Genomic DNA, 25514 nt, shown 5'->3' on the forward strand with positions numbered 1-25514 from the left:
ACCAGGTAGCCGGGCTCTGCGGAGCGGGGCGCCAGCTCCACGCCGGTAGAACCGTCGGTGGGGAGGGCGGGGTACAGGATTTCCGGAGCGTTGTCGTTCTGGTCCAGCACAAACAGGCTCAGCGACACATTGCTGCTGAGCGGTGGGTCCCCGTTGTCACACGCCATCACTCTCAGTTGAAGGTCCCGGAACTGCTCATAGTCGAAGGATCGCAAGGCATATAAAACGCCAGTGTCTGAGTTGATGGAAACATACGAGGACAGAGGTGCCCCCTGGATGGTGTCCTCCACCAAGGAGTAAGTGACTAGTGCATTCTCATTGCTGTCGGCATCATGGGCTGTTGCACAGAAGAGGGAGGCACCTCGGGGATTGTTTTCCAGAATGAAGGTAGAGTAGGAGTCCTGGGGAAAAACAGGGGGATTGTCGTTGATATCTGTCACTTGCAGTGAAATGTGGGTTTCAGTAGATAGAGCTGGAGTTCCCTGATCTGTTGCTGTTACTGTGATGTTGTACCTGGAGGTAAGTTCTCTGTCCAGAGTTCTTTCTGTCACTAAATGGTAATAATTATCATCCAACTTTTCTAATTTAAAGGGTAGATTTCCAGGAATGGAACATGTAGTGTCACCATTGTCTCCAGAGTCCTGGTCATGCACACTGATAAGAGCAATTATAGCTCCAGGAGGAAAGTTTTCTGGGACTGAAGTGGTGACAGAGGTCATGGTCACCTCTGGGGCATTATCATTTATGTCCAGAACTTTGACCAGCACCTTAGCTCTGGCCATGAGGCCTGCACCATCCTGAGCCTGAATTTCCATTGAATAAATTTTATATTCTTCAAAATCCAGGGCTTCTTTATTTGATATTTCTCCTGTGTAAGAATTCAACTGAAATATCTGGGCTATTTTGTGGTCTATATTGTGAAATGAGTATGTTACTTCCCCATTGGCTCCTTCATCTGGGTCAGTAGCTTTAACCATAAGCAGCTGAGTGCCCAGTGGCACATTCTCTGGGACACTCATGTGGTACTGTGCTTGAGTAAATGCTGGAGGGTTGTCATTTGCATCTATCACCTGCACATGAATGCGGAGGGTTCCTGAACGGACTGGGTTACCCCCATCAGAGGCTGTGAGGAGGAGGTGGTGCACAACTTCTTCTTCCCTATCCAGGGGACTCTGCAGCACCATCTCTGGTTGTTGGGATCCATCAGCTCCCTTTTGCACATCCAGGGAGAAATGAGGATTGGAGCTGAGCTGGTAGCTATGTAGTGAATTCATACCCACATCAAGGTCTTGCCCAAAAGGTAGAGGGATCCTGGTACCTGGAGTAGTTATTTCATTCATTTTAAATTCCACTTCATCTAACTGAAATTGGGGAGCGTTGTCATTAATATCAATTATTTCCACTTCAACAGGGAAAAGCTTCATTTTATCCTCTACCAAGATGTTAAAACTCACCAGACACTGCACACTCTGAGCACAGAGCTCCTCCCGGTCTATCCTGCCCGCTGTGACCAAGCTGCCACTTCGAGGGTTCAGAGCAAAAAGCTGTGTCCTACCTCTAGAGATGATGCGAACTCTGCGCTCTGTGAGCTCCTGAGGTTGTAGCCCCAGGTCTTCAGCGATGTTGCCCACGAAGAAAGCTTTGTCTGTCTCTTCTGGCACCATGTATCGGATCTTCCCGGCCCAAGCTTCCGACGACAGCCCCAGAAAAAGGCACAGCAGGAACAGCTCGCTGCTGCTGGGCTGCTTCCCCCGAATCACCATTGCTCTCTCGCTTTGTAGTTTACTCCCAGTCCGGTACCGGGAGTATTGTTTCTCTGTTCTTCTAAGCCTAAATTAACCGAATTTTCGGGAGATTTCAGAGCGGAAAGTGGTCCAGAAGTAGGGTCTGGGAAGCTTCAGGGAGACTGTTTCCAATCTGGCGGTGTTGGAGGTTCTAAGAAGCTATTTTTTTTCTTTTTTCTTTTGGGGTGTGTGTGCGCACGCGCTGCCTGTAATCTCCCAGATTGGTGAACAGCGGCGCCCAGAGTCCTCACCAGTTACTACACTCCTAGATAATATTGAAACTTACCCTTCTTGTTAACCTCGTCTATCTTTCCTTAAGTCTTAGTTTATTGCCAAGGAAGTAGTTATTCATTCTACAATATATGCATGAAAACGAGAAACTACTATGTTTATTTAATTAATCATACCTAACTGTTACTAAATTGCAATATACAGTAGAATCTCAGTATACCTAAGCTATCTGCTTTCTCTGTTTGCTATTCAGGTAATATCATCACAGGGGACAAAAATCATACTTCTGCTTCTCTAGTGTATCTTGACCACTTGACAGTTTCTCAGGCCACATAGAAGAGCAACTGCCCTTTGACTGGAGAATGAAAAAACTAGGGGATAAACTTTTAGAATGTAAGCTAGACTTTTAAAAATTGGATTGTCCATTTTCTTTCCATTGTGCTTTGAATACTTACCAGAAACCTTTGAATTTTGAAGGACGTGTTTTACCCATATTCTTATTTTTTCTCTTTTCTGAAGTGTCTATGTATTATGTGGGTTTCAAAAGACCTTTAATTCACTCAAAGGTAATATATTTTGAATAGAATAACACTGCGCTCTTGGAATTTCATTGGAAAATGTCACATGAGTATCAAATTTAGACTTCAAATTTAAGAGACACAAGAGGTAGTGATATTCTCCTTCAAAACTGAAAAGGAAATGGCCACATCTTTATTTTTAGGCAGGCCATTAAAATAATATGCATTCTCCTAAAATCACACTTAATATTTTCCCCAAGAGAAATCGGTTTTCTTAATAGAAAGATTTTTAAACTAGATTGCCTTCCTTCTTTTACTCATTGAAAAATTAGTAAAAGTTTACTAACTAAAATGTCTTGAGGCTTTGAGTGATTTATCTTTACCCAAAAGATAGGGAAGAATGTTCTCTGCATTCCAGAGGTTAACATTGCAGGAAGAAATTGGGCCAGATACCAGCAGTCAGCCTATGGACATGACTGAGAAGGTCCAGAAAATAAGGAAACAAAGGTCACAATAACAGTTCTTGGAAAGAGAATATCCATTCCTGTGTAACCAAATCTATAGGTTTCTCAGCTTCTCAAAACAAGTATATGGAGTCCAAAGGCAGAAACTTAAAGATTCAGTGAACCTCTTTAAATATTGCAAGGAAAGGACTTTTTAGCAGAAAATATAAGTTTTAAGAATGTACACACACCTCACATAGGCACAAACTTTTCACCAACAGGACTGTCTGGGCAAACGAAAGAAATTAAAAAAACACATAGAAACTAGAAAGTGAATTTGTAGAGCTTCTCCTCCTTCAACAACAGCAAAAACCAAGCAGAGTTGATTTATAACAGGATATTTACAAAATAAAAGTGTTAAAACTCACAGGTAAATATCTGAATCCAGTGTAATATTGAAGGTTGCAGTGCAGGCACCACAGAGAATATCCAGTTAAAAGATGTTTCTTGAGTTAAAGAAATTAAGATTTTGCAATATCTGAAGCCACAAAAAGATAGTAGCAATAGGGCCAATCTCACTTGCTGAAGTAGAAGCAACTCCAAATCTAGGCCTGGACCAAAGACCGGACTGAAAGTAGGGCTGGAGGAGCCTCACAGGACCAGGGTAATGGCCAGAGGCACTGTGAGGAGAAGAGCACAGATACAAAGGACAAGGGCCCAACCAGGTAAAACTGTAGCTCTGTCTGCCTGGCAGCAAGTACCAGGCCATTGCCGAGTTCTGGCAGCAACTCCTCTAAACTGTAGGCAAAGACCAGCAATAGCATGATGACTGTTGGTATTGTGTGCAGTGACCAGCAAGCCCTGTAGAGCAGCGTCTCTGCTGCCCACAGGGCCACAGTGCTAATCTCACTCTTGTGCCTCCCTAGGCTGAAGAATCAAATTAGCTGGTCTGAAGCATGTAAGAGGATAGCCAGGCAAAGCTCTTCAGTTGACATCCACCTTGGTGACCAGGTAGCCAGTTGCACTGGGCATGATGCCACATCAAAGAGGGCATGACTTCTGGCTGCAGCTCCTGGCACAGTGCTGCCTGTGCACTTCCGTTGTGGTGGTCCACCATCACAAGGAGCCTGCAGTGAACATCATCGTGCTCTGCACTTACTGACGCTGGCTGACGACGCACGCAGTACTGGGTTGCTGGTCAGGAAGAAATAGGCACAGAGGGCCCCACATCTGGGTAAGAAGCACTAAAGTGGGCGATGGAGGCTCTGAGCAGGTGTTCTCATTCTCTTGGGCCATATAAGAGGCCTGCTCAAGAGCATTTTTGTTGATGGGGGTGATATGCAGGGTGATGCTTGTGCTGGAGGAGAGGGAGAGCCTGTCCTTGGTGGCTCTGGTGGTGACATTGTACTTCATGTACTGCTCCCAGTTTAGAATTCCTTCTGCCTGTAGCTTAGAAAGAATTACATAGTAATTCTTTTTTTTTTTAAGGATTTTTATTTATTTATTTGACAGAGAGAGACACAGCGAGAGCAGGAACACAAGCAGGGGGAGTGGGAGAGGGAGAAGCAGGCTTCCCGCGGAGCAGGGAGCCTGATGCAGGGCTTGATCCCAGGACCCCGGGATCATGTCCTGAGCCAAAGCCTTAACGACTGAGCCACCCAGGTGCCCCCATAGTAATTCTTATAGGTGAATTGTTTGTATGTTTATTACTTCCTATAATATCTTTTCTCTCTCCATTGTTTTGGCTTGGGCAGCCAGAGTTCTTGCCTTGACTGGAGAGCCAGCTGAAAGTTGTCTGCCCAGCACTGTAGTTCTCAACCTCCATTTCAATCAGAATTCTAAATGTGCCCTTAAACTGCCTCCAATCTTCTCTTCTACTGAATGATACAACTGTCATGCTCCAAAATCAAAGATGGTACTATTATTACTGGATGGTAGATATTTGCTGTATGCCCTGTGAGACTATGTAGTAAGTGTAGGGGAACGCTACCTTAAGGGTGTCATCTAGGTCAGTGGGGAACCACCTGAAGAATGCAGAGGATGTGGTAGAGGGCAGGTAGGCGCCGCTGTACTCCTTGTGGCTCAGTATGGGAGGACTGGCATTAGCATCCATCTCCTATAACTTGCCATGTGTTGTTCCTACTGCTCCCCACCACTAAGTGGTGGCAGCTCTATTCCTTTGGTCCATTTCTGCCCTAGTCATCTCTTTTACTTGTGGGGACTAGGGAGATGGCTATTAAAATTAATGTGATAAATTCATAGAGAATTACTTGCAGGATCCAAACACACTGGGGTTTAAAGAGTGAACTATGCCACTCTTAAGATGTTTCCCACAATTTTCAAAACAAAATATCTGTATGAAAAGCCATAAATTATTTGTATGCAGGGAGAATACATTTATATGAAAAGCAATAATGGGATTTTCAGGGAGGGTTTCAGATTCAAGAGCCTAAAGACTTCCTTTAGGATATCTGCTAGATCTAGCCTGTCATTCTCGAGTTCTTCCCTGCTGTCCTCGCTGGCAGTAAAGAGAGGCTTCCCAGCACTCACCCGAAGTTCCAATCACCGAGATGCACATCTCTGCCCAGATTCTCCACTTTTAAACCACTGGCTTTTCTTCTGGAATCTCACAGCGCATCTGATGTGTAGTTCATTAGGCTGAACAAAGACATCTGTAAGGGAAACCGCTTCCTGCCCGCAATGTGCCTTCCCTGCAGAGGTCTTCTTACCTCTTCCTGATGCTGCTTCTCAGATCTTAATACATCTTGCCATGGTGGCTCCCAGATGACAAAGGTGAGCTGGAGAGAAAAGGCAGCACTTCACTCTGGGTCATTAAACATCCTGGCGTTCCTGATCCAGATATTTGGAAAAGATCGTGGGAGAGAAGGTGTTTGGAATTCACTCCAGATGCCTTTCACAAGTCGGCGGGGAGCACTGGGTCAGAATGCCAATGGGTTGCTTTGTTTCACTTTAGCCACGGATTGGGAGACAGCGGCACCCAGAGGCCTGGTGCTATATCTACCGCATGTTATTTCTCAGTCAGGAGACTCTCTTTGCTTTATTTCCAGGAGTTATTTTAGACAAAGACTGCAAGTCATTATTTATTTTTTACAAAATATTAAAAAATGGACTTTTCACAAAATTTAAATCAAGCACTTTTATTAAAATTCATCAACTTAAAATAATTCATACAGAATTTTCCCTCTTGGTATTTCCTTTTGAGGACGATACACTACCGAAGCTTCTTTTCCTTAAAAAGATTTTTCCTCAAGAAGTTATCCACTGTAAAAAGAATTTTTCATTACAAAAAAATTCTCACTGTAAATTCTATAATAAAAAAATTTTACTATACAAAAATAGAAAATACTGATAAAAATTTAAAATCACCAGTCATAAATCGGAGGGGGAGATGAACCCATGAGAGACGATGGACTTTGAGAAACAAACTGAGGGTTCTAGAGGGGAGGGGTGTGGGGGGATGGGTTAGTGATGGATATTAAAGAGGGCACGTTCTGGGCACCTGGGTGGCTCAGACAGTTAAGTGTCTGCCTTCGGCTCAGGTCATGATCCTAGGGTCCTGGGATCAAGCCCCACATCGGGCTCCTTGCTCAGCGGGAAGACTGCTTCTCCCTCTCCTTCTACTGCTCCCCCTGCTTGTGCTCTCTCGCTCTCTCTGTCAAATAAATAAATAAAATCTTTAAAAAAAAAAAGAGGGCACGTTCTGCATGGAGCACTGGGTGTTATACACAAATAATGAATCATGGAACACTACACCAAAAACTAATGATGTAATGTATGGTGATTAACATAACATAATAAAAAAAAGCAGGTAAAAAAAATAAATCACCAGTAATTATATAATTATTATATCATATTTGACAACTACTCATACTTTGTTAAGTACATAATACTTTTTTCTTTTTTGTGGTAATATACACATAACATAAAATTTAACATTTTAACCACTTTTTAAACAATTTTAAGGGCACAGTTCAGTGGTATTAAAATACATTCATAATGTTGTGCAACCATTACTACCATCCATCTCCAGAACCCTTGTGGAGGTTCCATCTTGTAAGACTGAAACCCATACCCATTACCTAATAACTCTGCATTCTCCACTCTCTCCAGCCTCTGGCATACACCATCTATTTTCTATGATTTTGGCTACTCTAAATACCTCATACAAGTAGAATCAAGCAGTATTTATCATTTTATGTCTGGTGTATTTCCATAGCATAATATCCTTAAAGTTCATCTGTGTTGTAGCATATATTAAAATTTCCTTCCTTTTTAAGGCTGAACAATATTCCATCATATGTACAGACCACATTTTGCTTATCCATTCATCTATTGATGGACACTTGGGTTACTTCTAAATTTTAGCTACTATGAATAATATTGCTATGAGGATGGGTGTACACATGTTTCTTTCAGATTCTGCTTTCAATTCTTTTGGGTATACACCGAGAAGTGGAATTGCTGGATCATATGGTAATTCCATTTGTAATTTTTTGAGGAAATTGCACACTGTTTTCCACAGTGGCTGTACCATTTTACATTCCCACCAACAATGCACAAGGGTTTCAAATATTTCACATCCCTATCAACATTTATATATTTTAGGTTATTTATAGTAGCCATCCTAATGGGTGTAAGGTGGTATCTCATTGTTTTGATTGGCATTTCCCTAACAATTAATGATGTTGAGCATCTTTTCATGTGCTCATTGTCCATTTGTAACTTTTTTGGAATTACACATATGCCATTATAACCCCGCAAATAATCAGCTCTTTCATGGATACTACTGGTAGCTTATATAGACTGATATTTGTGTCCCCTCAAAATTCTTTTTTTTTTTAAGATTTTATTTATTTATTTCACAGAGAGAGACACAGCATGAGAGCAGGAACACAAGCAGGGGGGCGGGAGAGGGAGAAGCAGGCTTCCCGCGGAGCAGGGAGCCCGATGCGGGGCTCGATCCCAGGACCCTGGGACCATGACCCGAGCGGAAGGCAGACGCCCAACGACTGTGCCACCCAGGCGCCCCTCCCCTCAAAATTCTTCTGTTGAAACCTAATCCCCAGTGTGATGGTATTTGGAGGTAGGGCTTTGGGGAGGTGATTAGGTCATGAGGGTGCAGTCCTCATGAATGGCTTTAGTGCTTTGTAAAAGAGGCTACAGAGAACTCCCTCACCCCTTCCACCATGTGAGTTACAGTAAAAAGACTGCTGTTTGTGAATCCAGAAGCTTGCCCTCACCCAGACACCAAATCAGCTAGCACCTTTATCTCCAACTTCTCAGGCTCCAGAACTAAGAAATAAATTTCTGTTGTTTACAAGCCACTCAGTTCATGGTATTTTGTTACAGTATCCCAAATGGACTAAGACAGTTATCCATGCCCTTTGCTCTCTTTTGACATTTTCTTTTTTAGTTTAGAGGCCCATCCTCTGAAATGGGAAGCTAAACCTTATTCATAGTTATAATAGGTTCTAATAGATCTAAACCAATAATGATAGTCTCATTCCTCTTGTCAGTTTACTTAGGAATACAGACTTAATAAGATGACTCAACCATGGTACTATTTTGAGCCAGATAACTCTTTGTTGTGGGGAAGAAGGCTGTTCTGTGTATTATAGGATATTTAGCAGCATTCCTGGCCTCTACACACTAGATACCGGTAGACCCATTCCCATAATTGTGACAATCAAAAATGTCTTCAGACATTACCAAATGTCACCTCCTCCCCACCATACTGAAAATGGTATGGCTCAGGGTAGTCTCCTGGTGACTGTTATTGTGCCAGGGATAGGTATATGATCTTAATTGGTCCTATCAGATTGGAAAGATGAACTTTGGTTGGCGGAGCCACTCTCTGAACTTACCATGGACAAGGAAGGAAGTTCCCTGGTTACTGCTGGCAGATTTCTTGTGACCACAGACTTTAGAAGTTTATAAGATGAGGGCAAAGCTGAAAGAATAACAGAAAAAGTATAAATAAATGATCATTCTCCAAAATTAGGAAGAGGAAAACAATTTGTCCCAGGTCATGATTCTATCATGCCTAGAGGGCACCATACTTGAATGGCACTGTCCAATACAGTAACCACCAGCTATGTGTGGCTCCTGGGCATTTGAAATATGGTTAGTCCAAATTGAGATGTGCTATAAGTGTAAAATACACACCAGGTTTTGAAGATTTAGTACAAAATAAGAATGTAAGTTGTATCATTAATAATTACTACATTTATTATATGTGGAAATGATAGCTTGCATTAAGGTAAATAAAATGATTGAAATGAATTTCACGTTTTTTTTACCACTTTGATGTGGTTACTAGATAATTTAAGATCACATCAGTGGCTTTAATCTGTGACTCACAATATACTTCTATTGGATGGAGCTGCTCTAGACTATCTGGTTTTTAAGATAACAGATATTCTCCCCATGAGAGGCTATGGACTCTGGGAATCAAACTGAGGGTTTTAGAGGGGAGGGGGGGTGGGGAAATGGGTGAGCCAGGTGATGGGTATTAAGGAGGGCATGTATTGAATGGATCACTAGGTGTTATACACAAACAATGAATCATGGAACACTACATCAAAAACTAATGATGTACTGTATGGTGACTAACATAATAAAAAAATTATAAAAAAAGATAACAGATTTCTTTTTTTTATTTCTAATTGTTTAAATCAGTGTAAATTAGGTTGGTCTTTTTTTCTATATAAAACATCCTACTTGGGGTGCCTCGGTGGCTCAGTTGGTTAAGCATCAGCCTTTGGCTCAAGTCATGATCCTAGGACCCTAGGATGAAGCCCCACATCGGGCTACCTGCCCCTCCCCCAGCTCATGCTTGCTCTCTATCTCTCTCTCTCAAATAAATAAAATCTTACAAAAACATTCTATTTGATACAGGAGACTGCTACATTTTAGCTAACCTTGCTCTTTCTCTCTCAAATGAATAAAATCTTTAAAAAAACATTCTATTTGATACAGAAGACTGCTACATTTTAGCTAATCTGTTTTTTTCTTATGATTTCATTTTTTTGTTTTGTTTTCCTTACTTAAGTAATCTCTATACCCAATGTGGGGCTCAAGCTCATGACCCCGAGATCAAGAGTTGGATGCTCCTCCAACTGAACCAGCCAGGAGCCCCTTTAAGATTTTATTTTTAAGTAATCTCCTCCACACAACGTGGGACTCAAATTTACAACCCCAAGGTCAAGAGTCACATGCTCTAATCTACTGAGCCAGGGAGGCACCCCTGATAAGCTGTTTTTTACTGTTTATATAATGATATACCAGTATATAAGTATACTTTTTTGGGGTGTCTGCAATTTCCTCACCCCTATAATTTTTGATCTCTAAAATATAAGCAGGGCTGCTTCTATCACTCATAATTGTTTAATTTCCACAATATAAGGAACTTGAAAGTTTATTAAAGGGAATTTTCAAACATACAGCATTAGCCTGATTGTGATACTCCTTTATTATAGGAAGGAAGTCTTTGGAGGACTTGTTACCTCAATGGGGAATTTTTTGCTCTCCCCAAATCTTTAGTTTGCTAGTATCACAGATATTTCATCGAACAACCACAGAAGTGTAATTCCTTCATCAATTTATAGTGTTTCTGTATGCCTAATGGACTTGATTTTTTAAAAAACCTGGATTTATCAATAGACATTAGGGTAATGGGTGATGTGGTAGAGCCCTTAGTTTTAGGATCAATCTAATTTTCCCTCAAAAAAAAAAAAACAGCATTTACAAAATATGTTAAACTCAAAAGCAGAAAATATGTTTCAGGATTGAAGGAGGTAGTTACTTTATGGGAAACTTCAGTTAATCCTTTTAATTATCTCTGACAATATTCCATTTAAAGGTTAGTAACCAAAATATGTCATAATTTTGGCAGATCAGAATTACATAGAATTTATCTTAAGTTATTTTCTATGACAAGGATATTTGAGCATCATAAAACCCAGGCAATTGAACTGCAAAGCAGGGCGTCTGGGTGGTTCAGTCGTTAAGTGTCTGCCTTGGGCTCAGGTCATGATCCCAGAGTCCTGGAATTGAGCCCTGTGTCAGGCTCCCTGCTCAGTGGGAAGCCTGCTTCTCCCTCTCCCACTCCCCCTGCTTGTGTTCCCTTTCTCGCTGTGTCTCTCTCTGTCAAATAAATAAATAAAATCTTAAAAAGATAAAATACAAAGCAGTATTTGGATTATTTTCATATATGTCATTACATTATATTATATATGTCCTTATATTTTATATGATTAAATACAGTTCTATGCAGAGGCCAGCAGATATTCTCTTATATGTATAAAATAAGTAAAACCAGGTATAATTAAGGGACAGCATAGTGAAAAAAAGTTCACCTTCAAAAAGAGAAAATAGATGATTCTAGAAATTATAGTTAAATCAGCTAACATTCTTCAACAAAGAAAACTAATGCAGTTATCTGGAAGAATGTAATTTTTCCTTCAAACTTAACAAAAAAACCAAACTGGTGTCAGGTCATTTTAATTTCCTCCCATGATACACAGTATCACAGTCTACCTAAAACAAAGAAGACACATTCACACACACTTTTAGCAAACCTCTCCACTCACAATTGGCACTGTCCTTGACTAGAGAGAAAATGTATATAAAGTAGATCTATCTCATTTTAAGGTGACTCAGAATGTATTTTCTTACACAAATTATTATTGGAATTAGATTATATGTCATTATATATTATGTCACGGATCAACTGTTTCATTCAATTAGCAAATATTTTTTGTGTGTCTTCCATGTTTTGGTACTAGGCACTGGGACACAATGAACACAGGAAACCAAAAACTCCTGATTATCACAGAGCTTCCAATCTGGGGCAAGAGAGATAGTCAGTGCCTAAACAAATAAAGCAAATTTTGAAAGTATTAACCACATTTTAGGTGAGTTCTCTTAAATTTATACGCAGTTCATACTTTAGAAGATAGAAATAAAATTTTAAAGACCTTGATGCTTTACCAAACTGATCCTATCAAAAAATGAACGGAAATGAATAGGTGCAAGTGGAAACTGTTACATATTTAGGCCTAAATACTACAAAACATGCAAATGAATACCTCACTACCCATAGAAGAGACAAACATTAAACAGTTTCAAAATAGTAGACGTGGAATGAAAAAAAATCCCTAACTTAAAAATTACAGGCAAAAGCGTGATAGGGAGTAACACTTCAATTTTATTCTACTTCAATCAGATCATTCGTCAGACAACTCTGTCCTAAACGAGTATGTGCCTCCAGCAGAACACTTACTTCTCCGTTTACGTTTATATCCACGTCAAACGTATTAAAAAGAGAAATCACCCATGTTGCCTTGGGGTCCTTCAAAACAAAAAGTCCCTAAGGCATGGGTCCCCTCAGGGCATTTTCATAATCAACAAAACATATACTTAGAATTATATAATGGTCAGCATGTCCTTCTCACTCCAATGATTTGGGTACTTTACAATCCACTATATGGTTAACTATAATTTTTTGTATCTGCTCCAGATTTGGATATACCGTGGGGAGCATCCGAGATGTTTCCAAAGGTAAAGACGCTTTCCGCACGGATGCTCTATCTCCGGCAATCATTCAGAAGCCTAGGAGCTATCCGGACCCACGGCGACCGGTAAAAGTTCTGGCTTAGCGGAGGGTCAATGTCTTTCCTGCAAGCATTGCCTTTAAATATTTTCAAATCTATAGCTCTTTAAAAAAAAAAAAAATTATCTTTTTCTCGCGTTAAGTCAAATTCTCGCGAGACAAGTCCCCGGCTAGCGTAATTGCGCCTGCGCGCGCTGGAGCAACACGCACTTCCGCTTTAATCGTGCTGTCACTCATAGCCGTTTCTCCCGCCCGGCGGTGTGACGTAGTGCTTTCTTCTCCGCTGGTTCTGCAGCTCCGGAGTGAGAACCGCTGAGTTGCCGGGCTGCGGAGCTGCCGAGTGTGGCGCTGCGAGCTGCGGATCTGGGCGAGATTTCGCACTGCCCGTCCTCGGCATTTCGTTATGATCGGTAGCGGATCACTTTCCTAAGACCCGGGAAGAACAAAGGAATAAAGAAGGAGACGCTCGGCTCCCGGCCGTCCTGCTCTGAGTGGCTTTCTTTTCCGCTCGCTCCTCTTCGGAGAAGCTGGGTTTATAATCGTCACCGGATTGTAAGTACCCAAGGCGAAGAAAGCTGTGTCCTGCTTTTTGAATACCTTTGTTCCGGGAGAGATTGGATTGGGAGTGTCTGCTGGGCCTTACTTTTTGTGTCAAAAATCATTCCGCAGAAGCCGCCATTTGCTTTCCTGCTAGCTAGCTCCGTCTGCATTGTCCGGCAGCGGCATCTAGAGGTCGGAACTTGCATTGCAGCTAATAGATTTAAGTGGACCTAACTGATTAGTGTTCCTAACGACTGGAATTGTCACAATATATTTCTAAAAACTTGGGCCTTAATTCAAAATTAAGACAGAATAGACGCTTAGCCCCTGTTCTGCTTAAAACTTTGTTTGTAATTAAGGATTTCAGTTCGTAACAAACTGGTCTTTCTAATTGTTGGCAATAGCTGGAACTTTTAGTGCAACAAGTGGTTGTTAGAGAAGTGAGTCTCAAAGAAGTAAAGATGAGTAAGAGCAAAGATGATGCTCCTCACGAACTAGAGAGCCAGTTTATCTTACGGCTACCTCCGGAATACGCCTCTACTGTGAGGCGGGCAGTACAGTCTGGTCATGTCAACCTGAAGGACAGACTGACAATTGAGTTACACCCTGATGGACGGCATGGAATCGTCAGAGTGGACCGGGTCCCACTGGCCTCAAAATTGGTAGATCTGCCGTGTGTTATGGAAAGTTTGAAAACCATTGATAAAAAAACTTTTTACAAGACAGCTGATATATGTCAGATGCTTGTCTCCACAGTTGATGGTGATCTCTATCCTCCTGTGGAGGAACCAGTTGCTACTACTGATCCCAAAGCAAGCAAGAAAAAGGATAAGGACAAAGAGAAAAAGTTTATATGGAACCATGGAATCACTCTGCCTCTAAAAAATGTCAGAAAAAGAAGGTTCCGGAAGACAGCAAAGAAGAAGTATATTGAATCTCCAGATGTGGAGAAGGAAGTGAAGCGGTTGCTAAGTACAGATGCTGAAGCTGTGAGTACTCGTTGGGAGATAATTGCTGAAGATGAAACAAAAGAAACAGAAAATCAAGGCCTTGATATCTCTTCTCCAGGAATGTCTGGTCACAGGCAGGGCCATGACTCATTAGAACACGATGAACTTCGGGAGATATTCAACGACCTCAGCAGCAGCAGTGAAGATGAAGATGAGACGCAGCATCAAGATGAAGAAGATATAAACATCATCGACACTGAGGAAGATCTGGAAAGACAGCTGCATGACAAGCTGAATGAATCAGATGAACAGCACCAAGAAAATGAGGGAACCAATCAGCTGGTTATGGGAATTCAGAAACAGATTGATAATATGAAAGGCAAGCTCCAGGAGACCCAGGATAGGGCAAAACGACAGGAGGATCTCATTATGAAAGTGGAAAACCTGGCTCTCAAGAACAGATTTCAGGCTGTGCTGGATGAACTCAAACAAAAGGAAGACCGAGAAAAGGAGCAGCTCAGTTCTTTGCAAGAAGAGCTAGAATCACTCCTCGAGAAGTGAGAAGAGCTCTCATACTTAATTTCATTCCTTAGACTGCTCAGCATTGAAAGAAGAATCTTGGCTTCATCACTTGGACTAGATATAACAGTGCAGTAGTTCTCATTTTCTCCACTGTCTTCTACTGAATATTTCTTACAAATACACATGTGAATTGCTATCTTATTTTCTGTCAGAATCACTTTGCTATTTATCCTATAGGAAGTAGGAGTATATAGACAGATAAATGATTGTAGGATTAGTGGAATAAATAGTTCAACCTTAGTAATCGCAGCTTCACCACAGGACTTTGCTATTTCTCCATTTGCCATAAATGGCCGTTGCTTGTCTGTGATGCCATCCAAAATCAGTAAGTGGAGTCAAGTCTGCAGACAGTGAAGCTAGTTTGCATGTTTTCCCACGAAGTGGTAGCTATTTTCCCAGCTATTCAAAGCATTCTTAACATATGTAGGGTTGCACATCATTTCATAACGCTGTTTTAGCACAATAAAAGCAACTAATTTTCACCTTATTATGTGTCTTGCTTTTTTAGGGGTGGTGGATATCAGATCCTCTTGTGAGGTGGTTTCTTGGCGGGGTTTAGTGACAGTGATTTGATCCTGTTTTGTAGGGAAAGAAGCAGTTAATGTTGGGTTTTAGGAAAACAGTAGGGTCAAAGAAATTGGGAAATGTCATCTTTGTGCCTTATGTTAACTTTCCAACCCACCTGTTCCATTTGCAGGTTAAGAAACACTAGGTACAGAACCTACCTAAACTATCCTAAGTTTTGTACATGAAAGTCTATTTTTATCTTTTTTTTTTTTAAGCACTACACTCATCTGGTTAACATAGTAGAAACAAAACAAAGGCTATCATATCAAGTACTGTTCACTGAATCAACCCATTGTTTTAGATTGATTGCATTTCTAAATATTTTCAACCTCAATGCCTGCAATTATTTAATAGTATTCTCAGAACTGAGGTTATGTCCATGTCAGTTAATCAAAATTGTTCAAAAGGAAGTCATCACTATAGTGGGATATTTCAAATTTTCTTAAACAATTTTCATATGTCCTTAAGATTCTAATCTAATGCCTTTACACTTGAGCAATTTTTGAAAAAAAATTTACAAAATGCAGAGTTGCATGCAATTCACTTCTGACAGGCTGGGATTAAAGGTTGGTTTGAAAATTGGCCTCATGAAGCAAATATTTAAGCCCACCTTAATTTTGTATTTGACCAGAAACAGCAGTGGTGAAATGTTAAAATTGTTCAGACCTCTCAAGTCTAAAATCATACATGCTACTGTTTGGAAATCTCACTAATTTTTCTCTCACATCTGATCATTTCTCTTTTACCAAAATGTCAGACTATTAAGATTTCAGCACAGGATATGGAGGCTTAAGGTTTCTCTCAGTGTCAAAACTTTGGGTTATTTCTTGATATTTGCAAATAATAAAGAAGCAAGTTTTCTTAGTACAATAGTATGACAGGTAATAAATTTCGTTTTAGTACACTGGTATTTTGCTACACTTAACAGCCTTGATACCTGAAAAGCTCCCACCATATTTGCCTTTTACAGTGAGCATTTATCAAAATACTCTTAAGGTGTCAACACCAGTGATGGCTGAGTTCCATCTATAATAGGAAGGAGAGATGCGTACAGTAACAAAATGGTCTAGTGATTGTGTGACTACCATTTCAGTTACTAGCACTATGCTGATTCTCAAATCCTTATTTCCAAGCCTGCTCCTTGCAGAGTTCAGTTTAGTATATTCACCTGTGTACTAGAAACCCTTGTAAGTATCCCTCAGGCAACTCAACTACAAATGTTCAGAAAAGAGAACTCCTCTCATTTCCTCCTTTTCCTTGAAAACCTGCTCTTCCTTGTTTTAGGACTAAGAGAAAATAAATGGCCCTACCACCCATCCCAGTTAAAGAAGCTAGAAGCTTAAGCCATAACCTTTGACTACTCACCCTTAGACTACTGAGTCTACTTCCTAAAAAGCTCTTCAATCACTACCTCATCCCCCTGCCACTGTCCTAGTTCAAGTCATTGTTATCTCTTGCCTTGCAAATGGCAGTAACTTCCTAACTGGTTGTGTGTGTGTATAAACATTTTTTTTTCACTTACTATCTAATTTAATTTAGTTTTTTGACTTGGCCATCAAAGTCATCTTCCTAAGATATATTTCATCATGTCATTCTCATGCTTAAAACCCTTCAATGGTACACCATTGCTTTCAGGACTAAGTTTGTATTTTTAAAAAGGCACAAGATCATAAGTGCTCCAATTACCTTTTCAGCTTCATCTCAGCACATCTTCTCACTTATTTTCAGTCCACATCTAGAAGACTTCCCTTTTCCATTTGGCCAAATTCTACTTAACCCTCAGTTCTCAAACTAAATATCACTAACTCCAGCAAGGCTTTCTTGATCTCCATCTAGAGCAACTCAATTATGGATTTGCCTCTACTCTGTTTCCCTTTTATTCCACAAATACTTATTGTGCCATAAAGTACCAAATGCTAGATACGAAGTACTGAACTAAACATCTACTGTCTATTATAATATCAATATACTCTAGGAGATGCTAGGGATAGTATTTTTTTTTTAAGATTTTATTTATTTGACACACAGAAAGAGCACAAGCAGGGGAGAGGGAGAAGCAGGCTCCCCAGTGAACAGGGAGCCTGATGTGGGACTGGATCCTGGGATCATGACCTGAGCTAAAGGCAGGTGCTTACCCAACTGAGCCACCAAGCACCCCTGCTGGGATAAATAGTCTTATGCATTTATCATACTGAAGTGTAAACTACCTATGGCTCATCCCCGACTAGGGGATGTAAACTCGCTGTAAATTCACTGAAAGTAGGCAATGTGGCTTGTTAGTCACTGTAAACTTACTAAAGAACAGTAAAGAGATTTAAGATCTCAAGCTCAAGAGATGCAGTGCCTGGGTTTGTATGCTAGCTCAGTGACCTGTTAGTCATGTGCTCTTGGGCAAGTAATCTGTTTTCTTTAGTGTTCTCATTATTAAAATGAAGGTGGTAACACTGTGTATCTCATAGGACTGTTGAGTTGGCTTTTGGGTATTGAGTTGATACAAATAAAGGACTTAGAACAATGCCTGAAACTTAGTAAATTAACAATAAAAGCAGGGCACCTGCGTTATTAACCACAAAAGCAAACTAGTATGTGAACATAACAGGGATTAAATAATTGAATTCAAAAATGATCAAAAAGAAAAGTATAAAGAAAGCCATTTTAAGTGGCTGATTTCAAATGAAAGAATCTAATTACAGCAGAAACTGTACTTCAAATATATCTGCAGCATAAACAAACTGACTCAGCTAACTACTACAACTTTGTTTTTTACTTGACATATTTATAGTTTGGCTTTGTATTAATATTAAGAACTCCATAAGAGTAATTAATCTCTTACATAAACTTCAAAAGACAAAAACGTAAGAAGATTGGGACCCATTTTCCTTAAAGTAAGTCCTGTGTTACCAAAAGGACTCACTTTTCTCACAGTTCCCCTGGCTAATGAGTACGGTATGTAGTTGGGCTACAGTTTTCAATATTAAACAGTGCAGAGATTTTACAAAAGACAAAAAGTAAAGTCCCTTTCACACCAACTTTCTAAAGTAACCTGTTAACATTTTGAGATGTATCATTCCAGGCCTTTATTTGGTGTACAATTAATTATATATGTTTGTGTAGTTTTGTAAAGCAAAAAATATATATGATTTTGTTGTAGGCACTACTGAAAATTTTTATGACTCAAAAATATAAGGATCCTTCCCTATCAGGATATATAGATTTACTGCTTCTGTTCATAATACAGATTTTTATTTATTTATTTATTTTTATTCTTTTTAGGTTTTGTTTACTTATTTGTCAGAGAGACAGAGCACAAGCAGGGGAACAGCAGGCAGAGGGAGAAGCAGGCTCTCTGCTGAGCAAGGAGCCCAATGCTGGACTTGGTCCCAGGACCCTGGGATCATGATCTGAGCCAAAGGCAGACGCTTAACCAACTGAGCCACCCAGGCGTCCCATGATACAGATTTTTAAAAAGATAATCTCCCCTATTGCTGGTCACTTAGGTTGTTCCATTTTAAGTTTTTTATTATACCAAATGCTGCAATAAACATTCATATCAATATCCAATTTTCATTCTCTACAGACTAGGTAAATGGGATCTTTATATTCAGTTCTAAGTGTCATAAAGCCTGATATTTTTAATTTGGAGATCAAATTTTTATTTGAGATGAAAATTTGGACAAATTGTGAGAATTCATGTCTTTGAAGGACTGTGTCTTAAACTCTGGTTATCTTTTATTACCCAGTAAGAATTCTATGTGAAAATATAGACTGGGAAGACTGCTCACTACACAGCAGTCATACTGGACTTTTTTCTGTACTTCAAATGCCAGTCTCTTTCTCACCACAGAGCTTTATTTAGCATGTACAGTTCCCTTTTCTTGGAACAGTCTCCAGATATTCTCATGTTTGGCTTTTTGTCATTCAGGCTTTCGCTCACACCCTACTTTCTCTGGTAATCCTATCTGGCCATTCAGTCTAACTGCTAGGAAGCCTGTGATTTGGGCATTCATCTTGTCAGGGGTAGTGGTCTTCAATGAAAAGCTGCAAATTCTTTGCCATTATTTTCTGGTATGTAGGCTTGGGAAGAAGTCCTTCAATTTAAAACAAGAAGCATCAACACTTTGGTTAGTTAGAATAAAAAGAAAGTTGGTTTCAGTTGCTCACCTATTATCTTGGGCAATGATCTAATATATGCTGGAATTTGTTCTATCCAAGTCCAGCAGTTTAGTTAAATGCGTGGAATTTGATCTCTGTCTCTACTATTTATGCAACTATTCTGGCAATTCAGTGAAGGTATAGACCATTTCCCTATTAATGCCCTTGTGATCCCTGGCCTGGATCACTAATTTGGCTTCTCCAAAACATATGTATGAACTTAATTCAAAAGCAGTTTATGATTTATTACAGTTTCCTGTATGGCTTGTGTTTGTAAAAACTCAGTATGTGTTTTTTTAAATAAATAATAAACCAGATGTAATTAATTGACAATCAGTGGTCATTGAACTATTGAAAACACTTCTAGATAACTTGATAGGGCCTCCACAATAAATATTAAAATATACTTTTTTTCTCCTTGACTTTCCTGAGGGTAATATCAAAACATAACAAAAAAAATCCCTCAGGGAACCTGGCTGGCTCAGTCAGTAGAGCATGCAACCCTTGATCTTGGGCTGGTGAGATCTAACCCCAGTTGGAGGTAAAGTTTACTTAAAAAAAAAGTATAATACATTTTTAAAAATCCCTCAAATATGACATGAGAAATTTTAAAATCTTTTTCTAGTGTAAAATGGCAGTGTTCTCAGATAGCTCTTTTCTCTGTCAAAAAGTTTACCAAGGGGCGCCTGGGTGGCTCAGTCGTTAAGCGTCTGCCTCCGGCTCAGGTCATGATCTCAGGGTCCTGGGATCCAGCCCCGCATCGGGCTCCCTGCTCGGCGGGAGGCCTGCTTCTCCCTCTCCCATTCGCCCTTGCTTGTGTTCCTGCTTTCCCTATCTCTCTCTCTCTGTCAAATAAATAAATAAAATCTTTAAAAAAAAAAGTTTACCAAGATAACAAAAAACCCCAAGGTCAAAAAGAATAAGAGATAAGACAGTGAATGAAAAATGTCAACCTATTTTCAGACGGCCAAAGCAGAGGAAGGACTGATAAATTAATTCAGAGATCAGAGAAAGTTACATGCTAAATGTCTGAAAGGCAGTATACCAAAGAGAGACAAACCCACTTGATATAGAACCTGTGAGAGGCTCATTGTTTGCGGCAGAAGTTTCCAAGGAAGGGAGAAAGGTACACGGCTGGATATATGGGATTCATTGACGTCTATTCAGAGCTGTTGGATGTCCAGGATCCCTAGCCCTCCCTAGGATGACTCTTCCTTCCCCATCCCACAGATGTTTATTTTCTAGGTAAATTGAACCAAAGAAGGCTCAAACTCAGAGAAAGCAGGCACAAATAAAGGAATGTATAGCAACAAACAAGAAAATTATGTGAAGACCTATATACTTTACTGCAGTAATGTCACCCCTCTTCCCCCATTCTTGATCTCATTAAATCAGTATCCAAGCCGCACATCTCCCTCACAGACACCCACACAGAGTTAAGATTCCAAGATTATTCTCTGAAGAAACCATGTGGTGCAGAGAAAAGAAATCAAATACTGACATTTGGGCATTCTCCAAAGAAAAGGCCAGGTCACTATCTACTACAATGAAGTCTACCTGTTGGCAAACTATTCACGCACCATCTGCTTTTCAGTGCCTCACTTTTATAGATTAATCGACAGCCAAAGATAATCAGACAAGGAAAGCTTTCCGAAGGGAGAATCATTTCAGCCTATTTCCTGCCCCCTCCATTTTATTTTTTTAAAAAGATTTTATGTATTTTTTGAGAGAGAGAGTGAGAGAGAGAAACAGCATGAGAGGGGAGAAGGTCGGAGGCAGAAGCAGGCTCCCCGCTGAGCCGGGAGCCTGATGTGGGACTCGATTCCAGGACTCCGGGATCATGACCTGAGCCCATTTTATTTTTACCCCCAAAGTAAAATACCGAGGAGGCCTTAGAATGTAAACCTTAAGAGAACTCGTTCTCACGCTGGGATTACGAGCATCTATCTGGGAGGGAAAAGCGTGTCCCGACAGCGGTGTCCTCAAGCTAATGTCCAAAACCGCACCTTGCCTTGGAAGCTAGGCCTGTTGTCATTTAAATCCCGATCATCCGCTGCTGCGTCAGGCTCTGTTGACTCCTCAAGAACCTCGGCACGAGCCCGGAAAGAGCACCGCAGCCCCACAGCTCTTTTCGGTCACCTTGCTTAGTGAATATATAAATACCCGTGTTCCACGCCAATTGTAAAACGCCGTGTCCTACCTCTAGAAATGATGAGGACTCGGAGCCACCAGTTCCCAGGGCACCGGCCCCAGACCCTTGGCGATGTTGCCACGAAAGTAGCCATTCTCCAGCTCCGCGGCCGGGGCGGAGCGCCTTCCTCCGCCAGCGTCCCCGGGCGGGGAAGAGCAGGGTCAGGGGAGGCGCGGCGGGGCCCACAGGTCTGCAGAGCTGCCTTTCCTGGCCTAGAGACCTTAAGGGTGCCACCCATTGTCATGTAAACCACCCCCCACCAAGTAGTTTGTCTTCCCTATCTTAAACCTCTGTTTCTGTAGATTTCACCGTTTGACTCCAGGCCCAGCGAACCAGGAGCATATCCCCTTTTGTTTTGCCTGGTAAGGTGTGGGGAGAGGGGGAGGGGAGTCCTAGCGGAAAAGGAAAGCAGCATTTCTTTCGCGGCCGGTTAACAGCGGCGTCTAGAGTCTCTGGCCGTAAGTGCAAGAATTTATCGAATAGCTTTCAATCGCTGTATTATAATTCATTAAAAGTGTGTACTTACCGGGCGCCCGGGGGGGCTCAGCCGGTTAAGCGATGGACTCTGAGCTCAGCTCAGGGCTCCATCCCACTGCCGTGAGTTCAAGCCCAGCGTCGGGCTCCGGCGTGGAGCCTACATGAGAAAAACAAGGTGTGTACTTAGCCGGTGTCCGGGGCCGGCGGGCGCCGGGCGGGCCGGGCCGAGGCAGCGGCGGCGGACGGGGGCCGGGCCTGGGAGCGACGGGCGGCAGGGCGCGCTGGAGCGCGGGGCGTGAGCAGGCCGGCGGGGCGTTATTTCCGTGCGCGCGGAGAGCGGCCCGAGACCTAGCCTGGGGTTAAGCGGCTTCTCCCGCCGAGGACCGAGAGTCGAGAATGGGCGGCTGGGCGTGAGACACCTGCCCTGAGCTCCAGAGAGTCGCCTCCCACAGAGACCAGCAGAAGTGTGAGAACATGAAGTCCAATCCTGCCATCCAAGCCGCCATCGACCTGACAGCGGGCGCGGTCGGGGGCACGGCTTGTGTCCTGACCGGGCAGCCTTTCGACACAGTGAAAGTGAAGATGCAGACGTTCCCCGGCCTGTACAAGGGCCTCACCGACTGCTGCCTGAAAACGTACTCCCAGGTGGGCCTGCGGGGCTTCTACAAAGGAACCGGCCCTGCGCTGATGGCCTACGTCGCCGAGAACTCTGTCCTCTTCATGTGCTATGGCTTCTGCCAAGAGCTTGTGAGGAAAGTGGTTGGACTGGATAAGCAGGCGAGGCTGAGTGATCTGCAGACGGCAGCTGCGGGTTCCTTAGCCTCCGCGTTTGCCGCGCTGGCCCTGTGCCCCACTGAGCTTGTCAAGTGCCGACTGCAGACCATGTACGAAATGGAGATGTCAGGGAAAATAGCAAAAAGCCAAAAGACAATCTGGTCCGTCGTGAAGAGTATCCTTAGAAAGGAAGGCCCCTTGGGCTTCTACCAAGGACTCTCGAGCACTCTCCTTCAAGAAGTACCGGGCTATTTCTTCTTCTTCGGTGGCTATGAACTGAGTAGATCATTTTTTGCCTCAGGGAGATCAAAAGATGAACTAGGCCCTGTCCCTTTGATGTTAAGTGGTGGAATTGCTGGAATTTGTCTTTGGCTTGTCATCTACCCAGTGGATTGTATCAAATCCAGAATTCAGGTTCTTTCCATGTCTGGAAAACAGGCTGGGTTTCTGGGAACTCTTATAAGTATTGTGAAAAATGAAGGAATAGCAGCCTTATATTCTGGACTGACCGCTACTATGATTCGAGCATTCCCTGCCAATGGGTCACTATTTTTGGCTTATGAATACAGCAGGAGAATGATGATGAGCCACTTTGAAGCATACTGAAGTGTCTTGGTGAACTGGAGCCAAGTAAAGGCCTTAGAGGACTACAGTTTATCGCAGGTTTCATGGAGTCCTGGACCAATGTGGAATTAGTTTTTACTTCATGGGAATTTTTTGTCTTCCCTTCTTCTACTCTAAACTTTACAGAAGAACTTCTAGTTTACATCATATGATTTCTACCCATAATTGTATTAAAACAGAAAGATGGCTGCTCTTGTGTTTGGTGGGATATACATAGTGAGCGGGTGGCCTATGACCCTGATCTGAAATGGCAAATATAGTTATATCACAGCTTTTGTATAAACCTGTACATGTACATGCAGTTTAGTTGGTTATCTGCTGTGAGTAAAAAAGTTTGGTTTCATGTTTAATCTCGTATCACCAGAAAGACAGAGTTAACCATGTTTCATGAAGATGGTCATAAATGATGGCTTAACCCATTTGAGACTGTAGGGTCTCTTTTAAAACTCTACTTAACATGTTCACTATACTAGGCAATTAAAGTTTTTAAAAAGGTTTTGTGTGGTGCTTGAAACCCCAAATACCCATCTAGATTTTTAAGAGGACGATGTACCTGCATACTGGTGTGACTTTCACATTCTTGAGTTAAAATTTCGGAATAAATGTCCTGCATTTTCCCAAGATGCTCTCTCTCCATCTATATATCTGTATATATATTTAGATATATATATGTTTTTTTATTTTTTTTTATTGTGTTCAGTTAGCCAACATATAGTACATCATTAGTTTTTGGTGTAGTGTTCAACGATTCCTTGGTTGTGAATAACACCCAGTGCTCATCACAACACGTGCCCTCCTTAATACCCATCACCCAGTTACCCCATCCCCCCACCCCCTCCCTTCTGTAACCCTGTTTGTTTCCCAGAGTCCAGAGTCTCTCATGGTTTGTCTCCCTCTCTGATTTCTTCCCGTTCAGTTTTCTCTCCCTTCACCTTTGGTCCTCTGCACTATTCCTTATGTTCCACGTATGAGTGAAACCGTATGATAATTGGCTTTCTCTGCTTGACTTACTTCACTTAGCATAATCCCCTTCAGTTCCATCCATGTCGATGCAAATGGTAGGTATTCATCCTTTCTGATGGCTACATATATGTTCATATATATATATATATATATATATATATATTTAGAAAGCATCTTTTGGGGGTTTTATTTAAATTCAAGTTAGTTAATGTATTATGTATTATTAATTTCAGGATAGATTCATAGTTCAAGATGCTCTATTCTTATTGGCATTCATTTTCAAAGTGGGATCATATTCTGCACTCTTAGTTAGGTGTGGTCTACAGCATCAGGCCTTTGGGAAGCAGCGCAGCCTTCATCTGTACCAACTTTCCCTCTTCTTCCCTCCCAAAAAGCTTCCCCTCTGCTGGGCTTTATTTTTTTAAGATTTTTTTATGTATTCATTTAAGAGAGAGAGCGAGTGAGGGAAGGAACAGGCATGAGGGTCATTGGCAGAGGGAGAAGCAGACTCCCTACCGAGCAGGGAGCCTGACGTGGGGCTTGATCTCAGGATCCTAGGATCATGACCTGAGCTGAAGGTAGATGCTCAACCAACTGAGCCCCCCAGGTACCCCATCTACTGGGCTTTAGATTGAGGAATGGACGAATGGGATAATGCTGTTGATGCATTTTGGATTATTCATTGTCCTCTCTGCCACTCACCAGTCAGAAACCCTTCCAAGGCAACATAAAGTGCCAAAGCCAAGGGAACGTTTGTTCATTGTTTGGTGGTCAATGATAGTACTCAGAGATAACGTGCTCTCCTCTCAGGCAGAACTAGACAGAACTTAGTACTTGCACTCCACAGTGAATAGGGCTGACCCATCCTGAAATTTACCTCGGGGTCTATAACTCCTTGTCATTCTTTTACAATGTTTGAACCTTCTAAATTTGGTATTGGCCATCAGGGAATTTTATTGATGACGGCATATGAGGTGTGACTTTATAAAGCAATGAAACATAAGAAAAGCAATTTTATTAAACCATATCATATGTGTTAATCACTGAAGAAAAAAACCCAGAAAACAAAAACAAAAAAACCCTA

At 41.5% G+C, this 25514-nt stretch overlaps 3 protein-coding genes and 1 long non-coding RNA gene across 4 annotated transcripts in view; 2 read left to right on the forward strand and 2 right to left on the reverse strand.

Annotated features, from left to right (window-relative positions):
* Positions 1–2665, reverse strand: part of LOC112808940 (protocadherin gamma-A1-like) — a 15103-nt gene extending 12438 nt beyond the window's left edge. Inside the window, exon 1 of the mRNA XM_025852216.2 lies at positions 3–2665. Within this exon, the coding sequence (XP_025708001.1) occupies positions 3–1763 (1761 nt within the window). The 5' untranslated portion in view covers positions 1764–2665. The remainder of the gene's footprint in view (positions 1–2) is intronic.
* A 3456-nt stretch (positions 2666–6121) lies between these two features.
* On the reverse strand, positions 6122–22329 carry LOC141371988 (uncharacterized). The gene is made up of 3 exons (XR_012377349.1): positions 22119–22329; positions 8862–8947; positions 6122–6258 (listed from the first exon to the last, which is right to left on the reverse strand). It is a non-coding gene; the product is annotated as an uncharacterized lncRNA (long non-coding RNA).
* TAF7 (TATA-box binding protein associated factor 7) lies at positions 12837–15164 on the forward strand. The gene has a single exon (XM_025852253.2). It carries the CDS (start codon positions 13612–13614, stop codon positions 14659–14661), a length of 1050 nt encoding a protein of 349 aa, XP_025708038.1. The 5' UTR covers positions 12837–13611; the 3' UTR covers positions 14662–15164.
* Positions 22330–22351: 22 nt separating the features above from the next.
* Positions 22352–24005, forward strand: LOC112808967 (mitochondrial ornithine transporter 2). Its single transcript, XM_025852254.2, has one exon. It carries the CDS (start codon positions 22544–22546, stop codon positions 23447–23449), a length of 906 nt encoding a protein of 301 aa, XP_025708039.2. The 5' UTR covers positions 22352–22543; the 3' UTR covers positions 23450–24005.
* The last annotated feature ends 1509 nt before the right edge of the window (positions 24006–25514 follow it).

The sequence above is a fragment of the Callorhinus ursinus genome, unplaced genomic scaffold, assembly GCF_003265705.2.
Source record: "Callorhinus ursinus isolate GAN/ISIS: 27379988/994484 unplaced genomic scaffold, GSC_fseal_2.0 scaffold193, whole genome shotgun sequence".
Taxonomy (NCBI): Eukaryota; Metazoa; Chordata; class Mammalia; order Carnivora; family Otariidae; genus Callorhinus; species Callorhinus ursinus.